Raw genomic sequence first — 13,995 nt, forward strand, 5'->3', positions numbered from 1 at the left:
CAATGAAGGGACCCTGCTGTAAGTTTCCTAACACTGGTGGTTTGGGATGGAGTGAGGAGCTCAGGAGAGTGCAGATGGAGAGAGGGGGAGGTGCAAGAACATCTGTGTTGAGTCCGGACACAAAGGGAAACCCTCCCAGCTGGGAAGGAGAGGAGATAAAAGCTCTGGGCAATGCCAGAGGGGGTCTGGCCTGGAGGAGGCAGCTGGGAGGGTGCCCCCACTATTGGGTCCCAGCAGCTCTGGGGTCAGTGACTGGGTCACCACTGGGACACCAGCCATGGACCTTGACCCTGGGGTGCCAACAGCATCTCCAGGAGAGCCACCTCACCAACCCTGCTGTCCCAGCCAAGCCCTGAGCAGAGCCCTCAGCTCTGCCTCACCCGGCATCACCTGCAGGTTGTTTGAAGAGGGAAAACAGGCAGCTCCCCAGAGATGGGGACAGCTGGGGACAGCTGTGCTCAGGTGGGGCAGCCACACAGCCCTGGGCATCACCAGCAGCACTCTGGGCAGCCACACACAGCCCAGCACGGCCCTGTGACACCACAGTCACATCCCTGAGCCATCCAAGGCCCACCACAACCAGGTAGCACTTCAGGTGCCAAACACACCCTGAACAGCCTTTACAAAATATTTGCATCCCACACCAGAGCACTGTCCTTGCTGGGAGGAGCAGCCCTGCCAAGCTGTGCACAGAGCTGGAACAGCTTTTTGTTGCTGCTTTTGCTGTGTCCACAGAGGGGCCTGGAGCTGCAGGAGGTCACTGGTGTGTTTGGGCATTTCCCTGCTCAGAGCTTCTTGCCCTGCTGTGTCTAACAGCGACTGCTGGCCTTGGGAACGGTCTCGCTTTGGGCAAAACTCTGCTCCTACACCCAGACCTGGCCTCAGGAGCTTCTGGCAGCTGCTCCATCATAAAAAAACAGCTCAGAAATTCATGGAATCAGATTTTCCCTTCTTCAGCCACACAGTAATAGGATTTTACACTCTTCAGTGAGGCAAGGGCTGCACAGCTCCACCAGTGCTGACAAACACGGCACGAACAAAAGCCAGCTACAAGAAATTATATTCTCCTTTTATTTACCTATGACCATGACAATGTAGGTTTTTTCTAGCTGCAGAGATGCTTTGCACTGTAAACTGGGAGGCAGACAGTGTACCCCGCCCTGCCGGGGCCAGCAGGAACCCCTGCTTCCCAACCACAGCATTGTTATCCAGAGTCAGGAGAGCGGCTGCTGCACAGAGTTGCTTTTCTCCATCACCAAACCCTCCGTCGTCAGGGCATCAGTATATGGATATTTACACCAGGCTCCCCCAGCGGCCCGCTGCCAGGGAATGGGTCTGGCACACAAAACTTGCTACCTTACAAAATCTACACACCTGGGAAAAGAAAAAGGCATCCACTCCGCCGGAGAACTCGGCCGCGACACACACAAATATTGCACTTGTAACTTGGGAACGGGGAGGACACGGGGGCTCCTATCACACAGCAACGTGTCCAGCTACAGGAGGGCAATAAATAAACCAGGGGTGAGGGCAGGAGGGGGTGCTTTGCACACCTCCAGCACAGGAGAAGGGCCCGGCTCTCGCTGCTCCCGGGGGAACCCACCATGAGCCAAGGAAGCACCAGGCTCCTGCCAGAGCTGCTCCAGGAGAGCCAGGGGGCCCCACGGCATAGGGAAGCACAGCAGCATCCTGGGGCTGCTCCAGTTCACAAGGCTTTAATCCAGGACCACATCTGTGTCAGTGCTGCTGTCCCCTTGCCAGAGCCCTGCATGAGATCCCCTCCTCCTCCTCGCCGAGCTGGGCTCACTCTCCACCTTCCAGCAACACTCGTGGCTGGGGCAGGTGCTTCACAGTAGTCTTGTGGGAGCTTCCCTCCTGGGTAAATCCACGCCGGGGCCACCCCGAAGGCGTCGTACCAGCGGTGGTGGGGCTGCAGCAGTGCCAGACTGCCCGGCCTGTCGGTCCCCTCGGGGCTCGGTGCCTTCAGCTGCCCCCTGTCCGTATGGCCTGGGGCACGAGCAGCACAGCGAGCTCCCACCAGCTCCTGGGAAGGCCTCCACTGCCCAATTCCATGTAAACACACAGCTCCCAGCCTGCCCCGAGACAGTCCTTAGGCCTACAGTGGGGAGCTGCCCTTCTTCTGGTTGATTATGTCCAAGTAGAGGTCGGAGCGGAGGAAGCGGGGGTACGAGTCCTTCTCCATGAGCCCGTAAATCCTCTTCTGAGCCAGGTCGAAGCAGCTGCGGGTGATGTTCTGCAGGTTCTCCTTGGTGTGCTCCCGTGTGTAGGAGTCCAGGTTGACCTGTGGGCAGAGGAGCCAGGGCTGGTGAGCAGCTCCCCAGGCAGCCACCGTGCCGGGAGCCGCACGCCAGCTGGGAGCCAGCCCTCACCTCCTTGCAGGACTGGATGGCAATGTACTCAGCGAAGATCTTCTTGGCCTTGGAGACCATCTTGGACTGGGATTTGATCTTCTTGAACTCCTCACAGGCCAGCCAGAACTCCAGGTTCTCCTCGCTGAACTCGGTGCGCAGGAAGGCCCTGAAGGCAGCGAGCCCGTCTGTGGGAGACAGGGACACGGCTCTACCCCTGCTCACAGACAGGGAACAGCCCCACAGGACCCTCAGCTCTGGCAGAGCTGCAGCCCAAAGCACCTCCCTGCACTGCCCCAAAAAGCCCCTTGTGCAAACAGGCAGTGATGGCACTGCCAGGGCAGCACAGCCCATCCAGGAGCTGAATCCACATCCCCAGCGCGGCTGCAGCACGGAGAGCCAGAAGGGAGGATGGCTGGAGTGGGGACAGGATGCTCTGGCCATCCCCTGGGCTGGGTGTAGGATGGGGTGCCTGAGAAGGGCTGTCCTCCCATCTTCAGAATGTTCTAAAGCAGTTCCTGCTCCTCTGTACAGCCCCAAACTGGGCACAGACACAAATCCCTCCTCCCCAAGCTGGGGGCTGCAGCCCCGGCCTGAAGCTCTCCCTGGCCCCTGCCACCAGGTTCCCCCTTGGGCCAGGCAGGAGCAGAAGGGGGGCAGACGAGGGAGAGGCTAATTTGGCTTTGTGCATCCCCAGACTCCGGAAGGGATTAACAGAGGAAATCCCATCTTTATCCAGGCACGTGTGGCATATTCCCCTGGCAGCAAACACAAGTGGAAGGGATGGACACACACTTACATTTGTGCAGCAGCAACTTCTCCAGAGAGTCCCCCCACTTGAGCGCTTCCTCGGGAGTGGGCCTGTGGAAAAAGGACGGCACGTTGGCAAAGCTCAGCAGCAAAAGCTGCTTTTGCTGCCTGCTAAACATTTCCAGTGGATTAAAAGCCAGGCTGTGAGCCCAGCACGGCTGCTCCCAGCTCCCAAATCAGCCTCCTGCTAAACATTTCCAGAGGATAAAGCCACACTGTGTGCCCGAGGGGCTGGCCCTGGCTCCCACCTTGGTACTGGCACTGGCAGAGCAGCTGAAGGCAGAGCCAGGCTCTGCACCAGGCAGCCCCACAGCAGCTCTGCCAAAAGGAAACCACTGCATTTAGGCTAGCAGGAAGAAAATCCAACCCCAAGGTCTGTGCAGGCAGCTCTGGCACTTGGGGTGTCTGAGGAAGAACTGAAGAAGCCCTGGGTGATGCAGAGCTGCAGAAAAGTGGGATTTCAGCTGCCCCATTCAAGCAGCCAGAGAAGCTGCCAGGAGCAAGAGCAGGGAGGGCTTGTCTCCAGCTGCTGGAGCATCTCCAGAGCAAAGTGGTTTTTCAAACCATCTTCTGGCCAGTTAAAGTTCCATGGACAGGCATTAGGAGAACGCTGCTGTCAGGTAAATTTCCAGCCCAAGCTGCTGTGGTGCCACTGTGCACGCAGCACCTCTCACCTTCCAGCAGGAGATTTTCAGGCAAAAAACAATTTTAAACGTTCCTCCAGAAACAAAGACTTCGTCCACAGCTTCCCCAAACGGGGTGAATACAGCCTCCAGGGAGGTAAGGAGCTCCAGACCACAGCTTGTCCCCAAGTCCCCACGGTCCCCAAGCCCCCACGGTCCCCTCCATCCCTGCGCCGCCCGCTCGCAGCACCTACTTGAGCGATTTGAGCACTTTGTCCAGCTTGCCGGAGGGGTTGGCTCCGGGCGACTCGTTCCGCCGCCGAAAAATCCCCAGCCGGTTCTTCATGTCCTTGGCTCTAGAGAGAAGAGCGAGTGTGAGCGGGAGGCGAGGGGACCCGCGGGGACCCTCGGGCAGCGCGCCCCGCGCCCCGCACCTACTCCTTCATGGTGTGCCGGCGCTGCAGGCTGCCCGTGTGCGGCCGCTGCACCGCCAGCAGCATCTCCGCGTGGAACTCCAGCGGCTGCGGCTTGGACAGGTCGCGGAAGAAGGGCATGGCAGCGGGGACAGCCCGAGCGGCGGCGGGGACAGCGGGGACGCCCGGGCGCTCTGCCGCCCGGCCCGAGCCGCGCTCCTGCCGCAGCGGCCAGCGCGGAGCGGGAAGTGGGAGGGTCAGCGCCGAGAGCTTTAAATGCGGCTGGGCCGGCCCGGGAGCGAGCGAGCGGTGAGTAAAGGCTGTGTCAGCCCCGCCGCTGGCTGGGACGGCTCTGCCGTTGCTGGGGAAACTTGAGGGAAGGTGGAAAAATCAGCGCCGAGGCGGATAGTGGGGCCTTTCAAGAGACGGCGGGGAAAAATAATCACGGCGAGGATTTACGAGGGCTATTTATAGAGCGCAGGCATCCCGGGAAGGCGGCGGGGCGGAGCGGGCTGAGGAGCGGAGCGGGGACTGCGCTGCCCTGTGTCCCCCCTGCCTGGGCACCCACACATGCACACCCCATGTGTTCACACGTCTGCGGTGCCAGCCCGTGCGGACATGGCCTGGGGACATTTCCGTAACGGGGTGGCCGGGACTGGCAGCGCGGGGCACTGGGGCAAAGACACCCCGCTCTGTCACCCGCGCTCCAGCATCCCTGGGCAGACAGACTGACGGCCACACGGCCGCGGGGGTCGCGGTTGCCCCGGGGAGCTGCCGGTAACACAGAGTTGTACGGGTTTTTGGGAAGCGCCGTGGGAAAGGAGCGCGGGCGGCCGGAGCGGGATGGGGCGGGCGGCGCTGCCCCCGCGCGGCACAGCGCGGTCACTGCACCCGGGGACAGCGGGGACAGCGGGGACAGCGGCACCAACACCGCCCCAGAACCCCGAACATGCACCAGTGACGGCTTTTAGCCCTTGGGCCTCGCTTCTCACTCCCTTTTCTGGCAGTTTTTCAATGGCACTGATCTGTCACTCATTAAAAAGCAAGTATAATGCTATCTTAATTACATGTGGCTGGAACACTTATAACTGGAAAGAATTACAGCTTCCATCTGTGATTTTAATTTCTTCCATTTAAAATACCTCGATCTCATCATAAAGTGCACACAGACAGTGTTTCACTGCCTGTGGATGTAATGTATTTATCAAAACATAAGAGCATCAATCTTTTCTCAACGTACATGGACTCTGCCCTCTAAATCTGAAGCTCCTTATCTGACATCATCTCAAGATGATGATGACATCATCTCAAGAAGCAAGCAGCTTCAGTTCCCACTTCTTGCTCTTTCTGATTCTGCAAATTTAATGTTACAGGATTTGCCACAGGTGGCACAGCAAGGATGCTCAGAGAAGCCACCTCTACCTGGCCAAGCCATGGCCGGGGACACAAGAGGGACCGGAGAGATTCAGGGCATGGATGCACCACCCCACCCCAGGTGATGTTCTCCAGACCCACAGCTCTCTCCAGTCCCAGGAGGGTAAAACATAGCAACCACTGGGAAAAATAAAAGGTGCAACAACCTCAGGGGTCCGTCCAGTGAGCCACAGAATGATTGCAGAGGGCTCCCCCCAGTCCCTGGTGCCATCCACACCCTCATGGACAGGGACAGTTCCTCTGCCCTCACACACCCTGGGCTGTGATCCCAGCAGGACACACGTCCCGCTGCTGCCAGGCGCCCGCTAACGGGGGAAAAGCGGATCCAAACACGGAGCCACACGCTCCAAACACCATCGGCCTCCCATTGCTGCGCCACCAGCGCCGCCGGCAGCCGGGGACCCGCCAGCACACGGGACGAGCCATCCCCACAGCCTCGAGCAGCAGCTCCAGCAGCGGTCCCAGTTTAGCAGGGCAGCAGGGCTGGCAGAGCACTGAGCACCCCTTGTGTGACACACGAGGGTCACCCCCACAGCACAGCCCTCGGCACCAGGCACACCACACACCACACCCCAGGCAGGTGAGCCTGGCTCCTGGGTGGGTTTTCCAGCTGGAACACACCAGGCAGGTGACCCTGGATCCTGGGTGGGTTTTCCAGCTGGAACACACCAGGCAGGTGATCCTGGATCCTGGGTGGGTTTTCCAGCTGGAACACACCAGGCAAACACCTGCTAAGGAAGCTCCTCAACTTCCACATGCTGCTCCTCTTGCACACCCTTGCAAAGAAGGGGTGGCACCAACCCAGCCTGTGACAGCCACGGGCAGGCAGCCCCCGGCTGCAGCCACACTGCACAATAAATGCTATAGCAAAAACAATCCCACAAAATAATTGATTTCACTTCAGAGTTGCCTCTATGAAGTGACCAGCCCCAGCCCCACAGAATGACCACGAGGCCCAGCACCATCACCCCGCGCTGCTTCCAATCCATCCCCCGGGCAGCACATCCCCCTTCCTCGCACGACGCTGCGTGTCCTACCTTTCCAGGTATTTTTCGGAGAAGTCCACCATGGCGTGGTACATCGAGGCCGGCAGCGTGTGCCGGCAGAGGAGCGAGTGCCGCCCCGCGGCCCCCGCACCATAAATAGTCCCGGAGCCGGCCGGCGCAGCCAATGGCGCTGCCCAGCGCTCCCCGGAGCATCTCCCGCTCAAGGTGAGCGCGGAGCCCGCTCCGAACCGCCCCTGCCCCGCCGCGCCGGGGGCCAGCCTCCCCCGCCAGCCCCGCTCCCCCGGCGCTGCCACGCGGCCGGGGCCGTCCCTGCCGCAAGGGCTTCGTTTTCATTTCCACTGCTGGGGGGGGAATAATAAAAAGAGCTAAAAATAGGCGGCAGAGATGAGGCAGCGCGGGCCGACAGTGCCGCTCGCTGGCACGGCCGGCGAGGCCGGGCAGCTGCAGGTGCAGCCCCCTCGCACCCCGAGCCACCACGTGTGGCTCCTCCACCTGCCCGGCACACGTGGCGCAGGGCACGGGGCACACAGCCACGGGGCACACAGCCTCGGGGCACACAGCCTCGGGGCACACAGCCACGGGCACCCCCGCGGCCCCAGCACCGGCCGGATCCGCGTTCCGCAGGAGTTCCCTCCCGAGCATCCTCACTCGTGCGCCTGCCCCCCTCAGCTGCAGCTGAGTTTGAGGACAGCAAAGGCTACGGCTGCCTTGTCCTTGCTTGCACCCACTTTTTGGCGCCCCAAAGCCTTACCGGGGGCAGCAGAGGGCTGCCGGTGTCCCTCGGGGTCCCTGCTCCCACCGCACTGCCGCGGATGTGCCGCAAGGGCTGAGCCTGACCCACGGTGCAAACCCCCCCATTCCACCTCCCCATTCCTCCTCCCGGCATGGGGCCAGCGGGAAGGAGGCCCCCAGCTCAGATTTCACCGCTTCCATGTCCTCTCCCTGAACCCGGGCAGGCTGTTTTTCCCCAGAGCCGCTATCTTCACCCTGCCCGAGCACGGTGGAAGGGGGAGCTCCCAGCTGGGCTGGGCAGTGCCCCCAGCACACCCCACCACCCTCCCTGGAAACAATTCCATCTCAAGTGAGACCCCAGCTCATGGCTTTGCTGCTGGAAAAAGTCAGGGGGAAGACAGGGCTCCTGAGGGCTCCTGGTACCAGCAGGGCTAGGCCGAGGTGTCTGACCCCACACACAGCCCTGGCACTCCCTGATGCCATCCCCCATGGGACACTTACAGGCTCTTGCTGCGTTTCTTGCGGGAGGTCTCGTCCCCTTCGTCACAGCTGCACTCAGGGTCTGCTCCACTCAGCTGGGGGAACAGAAAAACAGTGTCTGTCATCACACCAGGACGTGCCCACTGTGTCACTCTGTGTCACCAGCCAGCAGGGCCAGCTTCCCCACAGCACACAGCCCAGACAGCCAGCACCCACGGGACCCCTTCCTCATGATGGCAATAGCACAGGACAAGCTCCTGACACAAAAACCTCCCTGCCCTCACTCATCCTCTACCACCTTCAGCCCATGGTGCTCCTGGAGCATCCAAGGAGACGCCAGGGCCGCTGGCCCAGGTGCCCTCCGGGTTCAAGGTGCTGACAGTGGAACCTCCTACAGGGAGGACATTCACATCCCCACTCCTGATGCTCCTACTCCTGCTGCAGAGTGGGCACAGGGATCCTGCCACTGCCCAAAGAGCCCCCTAGAATCAGGCTGGGCACCCAAAATCAGTCAGGAGTTCCCAGCAGTCCCCAGGCAGGAGAAATCAGAGCAGTTCACTTATAACTGAATCATATCATTGCAGTTCACAAGTCTGCTCTCTGACCACTGCTCCAGGGCAGCCTGGACCAACCAAGGGGATCCGGGATGTGCCACGAGCTCAGGGCAGCACCAGCACAGCCACAAAGCCTGGCACCAGGCAGGGAGAGCCGCGGGATCGCCGTGGCTCGGGGGCTTCAGCATCCCATCCATTCCTGCGCGCTGCAGATGCTCAGGGCCAGCCCTGCATCCCGCCCGCACCCACCCGAGCACCGGCAGCTCATCCCGTGCTCCCGGGGCTCCCGGCGCTTTCCAGGATCATCACCCGAGGCCGGGCCGTGGGAACCCTGTGCTCAGCCCCGCAGCCCCGGCCCGAGGTTCCGGACACTTCCTTCCATTCTGCCCCCGGCTTTCCGGAGTTTATCGGGCCCGAACAATGCGGCCCTCGCCGAGCACCTTCCCCGGGCCGCCCCGGCCCCGGCAGACGGGCTGGCCGCGGCTTCCTGCCATTGTCCGGAGAGGCTCCGTGCTCGGGGACAAAAGGCAGCGGCAGAGCTCTCCCGAGGAGTCCCCGCGCTCCCCAGCATGCCCAATAAAACAACCAGCTCCAAACCCCACCGCGGGAAGGGGGAACGGGGAGGCACACCGGGCACGATGCTGTTAAAAGAGGCTGTGGGATGAGCCCCTCTGAAACTCCCAGAGGGGAAATAACCAAGAAGGCTGATGGATGTAATGGCCCTGCAGCCGAGGCCGCCGGGTGCAGGCATTGCCAGTGCTTGACAGCTTGGTGGGGGAATTCCCTCTGGGAATTGTGCACCAGTGTCCTGCTCCAAAAAGCTCGGAGGTTTCATTGAACCATTCAAGGGCACAGACCAATGAAAGTGCTTCCAAAGTCTAGGCTGGGACGGTGGCAGTAACCCAATCCCACAGTGGCTCAGCCCGTGTCTGGCTTCCCTGACTGCTGCACACCCTCCACAGCAGCTGGAGAGGCAGGGCAAGGGGAATGGGACAATGGGAGCAGGGGAGGAATGGGGCAGTGGGGACAGGGCAGTGGGGATGGGACAGTGGGAATGGGGTAGTGGGGACAGGCCAGTGGGGATGGGGGAGTGAGGACAAGGCAGTGGGGATGGGGCAGTGGGAATGGGACAATAGGATCATGGGGGGAATGGAGCAGTGGGGACAGGGCAATGGGGATGGGACAGTGGGAATGGGGTGGTGGGAGCAGGGCAGTGGGATCAGAGCAGTGGGGATGGGGTGGTGGGAGCAGAGCAGTGGGAATGGGGTAGTAGGAGCAGGGCAGTGGGAACAGGCAGGGGTGCCCAAGAGAACACATGGGCAGGGATTTAGGCTCCAGACAGCCAGAGCTGCTGCACGCTTGGAATTGGGAGCTGCAGCCACCACACTGCTCTCCCAGCCGGCACGGGCTGCCAATCCCTGCCCCAAAAATCCCGGTCTAATGTGCACCTTCAGAACAGTTCAACGCAGGTGGAGCTCTGTTCGCCTCTGCGGGAAAACATCCCCCCAGATGAGAGCGGGAAGCGCAGCTGGCGGCTCCCCGGGGCAGGGGGGACACACAGCCCACCGGGCTCGGGCAGCACTGCGGGGCTGCAGGGCTGCAGGGCTGCAGGCTCGGGGCTGCAGGGCTGCAGGGCTGCCTGGCTGCGGGGCTGCAGGGCTGCAGGGCTGCCTGGCTGCCTGGCTGCGGGGCTGCAGGCTCGGGGCTGCACACACAGCGGCACTGTGAGCTCTCCTTCAGGGCACTGCTCACGGGACGCTCTCAGCCGGCGCTGGCGCTGTCACCGCCTCCCTCGCACGTGTGACAGGCAGCGACCGTGTCCCTGACACAAGGGTGGCTTTTCTTTATCGGGGCTAGGGCGGGTCTGAACCCCGCATCTCCTCCCACACACAGTTGTTGGCCTCAGTCTCCAGGAGAATTTGAACTCCCTGCAGAGCACAGCCCCATCCCAGCAGTGAGTAACCCTGGGAAGGGCTCTTAACAGCTGGGCAGGGACTCTGAGCCCAAAAATTCCTCCAGGAAACAGCAGCAGGGTGGCTTTTCAAGCAGCGTGGCAGGAAGAGGGTTAACCCAGAATGGGTTTAACTCCAGCATGGGTTTAACCCCAGGGTCTGCAGCAGCCTCTCCTGCCAAGGAGCCATTGCTCTGGAGCAGAATGTGGCTCTGCAAGGTGGATCCAAGCAGCAGGACATGGTCCTGAGCTGTGAAACGAGGTCCTGAGCTGGGAACACACCCTGAGCAATGGACTGCAGGCCTGTGCTGAGCACCAGAGCCCCAAGCAGCTCCCAGAGCTGAGGATGGGGCAGAGCAGGGGATGGGGCCAGAGGCCAATCTCAGCACCCTGCCAGTGCCACTGGGGAGGAGGGGAACAGCAGCACTTCCCAAGAATGATCTCTGCACTGGCAGCTCATTTCCTGCACCATGCAGCCAGGGCCAGCTCTGCTCAGGGAGCACCCCAGACCCCCAGGATTGCACGGGCCAGTCCTGGGCAGAGCTGCCTCAGTGCAGCCCCTGCTGCTCCTCCTGCAGCAGAGCTGGGGTCACACATCACTGCTGAGCACAGCTTTTCCATGAGACTCACCCCCACAGTGGTCAAAGCCCTGCAGAAGGCTGGTGGGGCAGAGGGTCACACTGCTCCTGGCACCCCTGTACACTGGGGACTGTCACCAGGGATTCTCCCCACTGCTGCTGGGAGCAGCCCTGTGCAAGCCCAGATCCCCAGGGTCACCTCTGCCACCAGCAGCCCCAGCAGACAGCGCTGCCCAGGCCAGGGGCCCTGCAGGGCATGGGTGCAGCAGTGGCAGTGCCACCACAGCCCCAGCACGCTGCTCTGGTGCCCTGCCCCGGCTGCTGACACCTCCAGAGCTGGCTGCCAGGGGCAGGGACCCTCCTGAGCACTCAGAAGGGAGCTTTGCCATGGCCATGGAGACAGGGCCTGCATGGCAGGACACCTCCAGCCCAGGAGCTGCCCCAGCCCCTCACGTACCTTCCTGTGGCCCGAGAAGAGCAGCGTCAGCTGGTGGATGGAGCCGCCGTTCTTGACGAGCTCCTTCTTGAGGGTCCTGGGGGAGGGCAGTGCCCAGTGCGAGGCGGGGCCCTGGCTGTCGGAGCAGTTGAGGGTGGTGTCGGAGGTGAAGCAGTGGCCCTTGGCCTCCTGCAGCAGGCTGCCCTCGCTGTGCGTGCGGCGCCGCAGCGAGCCCTGCACGCTCAGCGTGTAGCCGGGCTGCCCGCCCGACGTCTCGATCATGCTGCTGCGCTTCAGCTCGCTCCTGTCCAGGTACTGCTCGTCGCTGTCCTCCTCCTCCTCCTCGTCCTCATCTTCCTCGTCTTCCTCCTCATCCTCCTCGTCCTCGCCGTCCGTGGCGCTGCCCGCCGTGCCCGCCGCGCTCTGGCTGAAGGTGCTGTCCAGCCGCAGCTCGGGGATGACAAAGGCTGGCAGGGAGCTGGGCTGCTCCTCTCCCTTGGCGGTGGCCACCGGCTGCTTTTCCGCCGGGAGAGGAGCCTGGGTGGCGCCCAGAGCGTCCCAGGGCTCGGCCAGAGCCGCTGCCTTGGCAGCCAGAGGGGCATCACCCACTGCTGCCTTCCCGGCCTCCGAGGGCATCTGCCCCGGCTTCTCGGCGTCCGTCTCCAGCATCTGCCAGAGGAGAAGACAAAGAAGGATGAAAGCACAAGCACCCCAAATCCCTCTGGCCACCCTCCTGGGGAGCCTTTCACCTCCTCACACCCCCCTACAAGGCTGGCACTGGTACAATGCTAACAGTGCTCTGGTGGGCTGGGATGGCATCGTCCCCACGTCCCCAAGCCACCCACTGCTGTCAGCACCCAGTCCTGCTCCCGAGCCCTGCAGCACCGGGTTCCCCAGCTGGCAGGAGTGGGATGGTGGCACTCAGCTCCCGGCAGCTCTGGTGGGTTCTGAGGAATGCCAGGGCTCTGGTGGTTTCTGAGGAATGCCAGGGTGCCAGCCGGGCTCCAGCCGCAGAGGCAGAGCCGTGACAGCATCCTCACCCCGACGGCTGCTGCGAGCTGCTGCCCTGCAGGGATCTGCCCCGGGGGCTGCAGAGAAACCCAGCAGCTCCTCCAGCAGCTCCGGCCCCTCCTGCACCGCCTCAGCAAATGCCGAAGGGAAGCGCCGGGCTCTGCCCATCCCTGGATTGCCCCAGCTCAGCCCGTGGCTCTGGGCAAGCCCTACAAAACCAGCCACTCCTGCCAGCCCCTGGCGGGGGTTTATGCCTTTGGGGCTGGTTTTTCCAGGTTTCTTCGCAGCTGGGGAAGGCCTGAGTGAGCTCTGTGGTTTCAAAGGGAAAAGTCCAAGGGAAAGAACCTCCAAGGTTGTTTTGTGAGCAGGCGGAGCCTCTGATGAGCCTTCCCTTGCCAGAGCAGAGTCCAGTGTGATTTTTGTGTCTCAGCCAAAGGGGCAAAACCAGCCCAGGAGGAAAAAAAGACCAAAGGAGAGAAAATCCTCTCTTTAAGAAGCAATTTCCTCCTACACAGATCCTGGGGCAGGGACTATTCCACAGGACCACCCCCAGCTAACAAGTCACCCAGAAAGAAGTTCCTGTATCCCCAGCTGAGATCCAAACACTTTCACAAACCCGGTGACACCAGAGAGCTGGAGTTCACAAAGACACCCCTGACTTCAGCTTCAAAAAGGGCAGCAGCCCCAGGAGCCAACCCATGCAGCCTCACAAGCCTTTGGGAAGAGGCACCCATGGAGTGGACAGAGCTGTACCCCATGGAGGTCCCAGCCTGTGACAGCACCCAGGGAGAGCCACCCTGCTGCTGGACACCCCGGAGCACAGAGAGGATATCCTGGACATCCCCAGGCAGCTGTGTGCAGATGTTGGGCTGCAGAAGCTGCTGTCAGCTCCAGGAAACACCCGGGGGGGATGTGAGCCCCATGAGCAGAGAGGGGACAGCACAGGCACCACCTGGCTGAGCTCAGGGGGCAAAGAGCTGGGCAGGTTTCCAGGAGGGTGCTGGAGCTCAGTGCCACAGCCAGTTGTGCCTTGTCCTGGTTTATCACACCCGAAGGGTCCCTGTGTCACCTGCAGCACAGGCAGCACCAGCTCTGTCCCACCCAGCCTGGCACACCCCAGCAGCAATTCAGTGTCACCTGAACTCCCCCAGCGAGTCTGAAGACAAAAACTCAGAGACCATGTTGTGCCTGGTCCCTTCATGGCATCGCCCTGTCCTGAAACAGCTGGATTTGGGGTCAGGCACAAAGCAAATGCTCCCTCAGCCCACCCTTGGGGTGAGATGACACAGTAATTCCTTGTAGGAAGGGAATGTTCCCAGCCTGCCCTGCCAGGCTGCCATTTGCACCAGTGTGTGCCTCAGTGATGCTGCTGATGTTTTATTTGTCTTATAATCACTGTCATCATTATCTCATGAAATAATTAGAGGAAAAACCCACAGAGCCCTCGAGTCACTCTCCACAAAGCCCTCCCCCAGCACTGCCTATCTGCCCAGTCCTGCTCACAGTGCTGGGTGCCTGCATCTGATAAGGTCCTAGAAGGAAATGAACAGGCTCCTTTAAAATGAGAGACATTTGGGGATTAAATTAAATCATTGCA

General features: G+C 61.4%; 1 protein-coding gene across 10 annotated transcripts in view; it reads right to left on the reverse strand.

Annotated features, from left to right (window-relative positions):
- Positions 1-1,048: 1,048 nt before the first annotated feature.
- The window catches only part of RGS3 (regulator of G protein signaling 3), a 76,397-nt gene continuing 63,450 nt past the window's right edge, over positions 1,049-13,995 (reverse strand). For 7 of the 10 annotated variants that reach the window (XM_064393417.1, XM_064393416.1, XM_064393418.1 and 4 more), the window contains 6 exons: positions 11,409-12,056; positions 7,890-7,963; positions 4,057-4,158; positions 3,169-3,230; positions 2,391-2,557; positions 1,049-2,302 (listed from right to left, as the gene is read on the reverse strand). In XM_064393417.1, the coding sequence (XP_064249487.1) occupies positions 2,117-2,302; positions 2,391-2,557; positions 3,169-3,230; positions 4,057-4,158; positions 7,890-7,963; positions 11,409-12,056 (1,239 nt within the window). In that variant the 3' untranslated portion in view covers positions 1,049-2,116. Of the gene's footprint in view, positions 2,303-2,390; positions 2,558-3,168; positions 3,231-4,056; positions 4,159-4,236; positions 4,900-6,686; positions 6,988-7,889; positions 7,964-11,408; positions 12,057-13,995 lie in introns of those variants that run through there. The other 3 variants (XM_064393425.1, XM_064393424.1, XM_064393426.1) reach the window with 3 other exon arrangements.

Source organism: Passer domesticus, chromosome 18 (assembly GCF_036417665.1).
Source record: "Passer domesticus isolate bPasDom1 chromosome 18, bPasDom1.hap1, whole genome shotgun sequence".
Classification (NCBI taxonomy): domain Eukaryota; kingdom Metazoa; phylum Chordata; class Aves; order Passeriformes; family Passeridae; genus Passer; species Passer domesticus.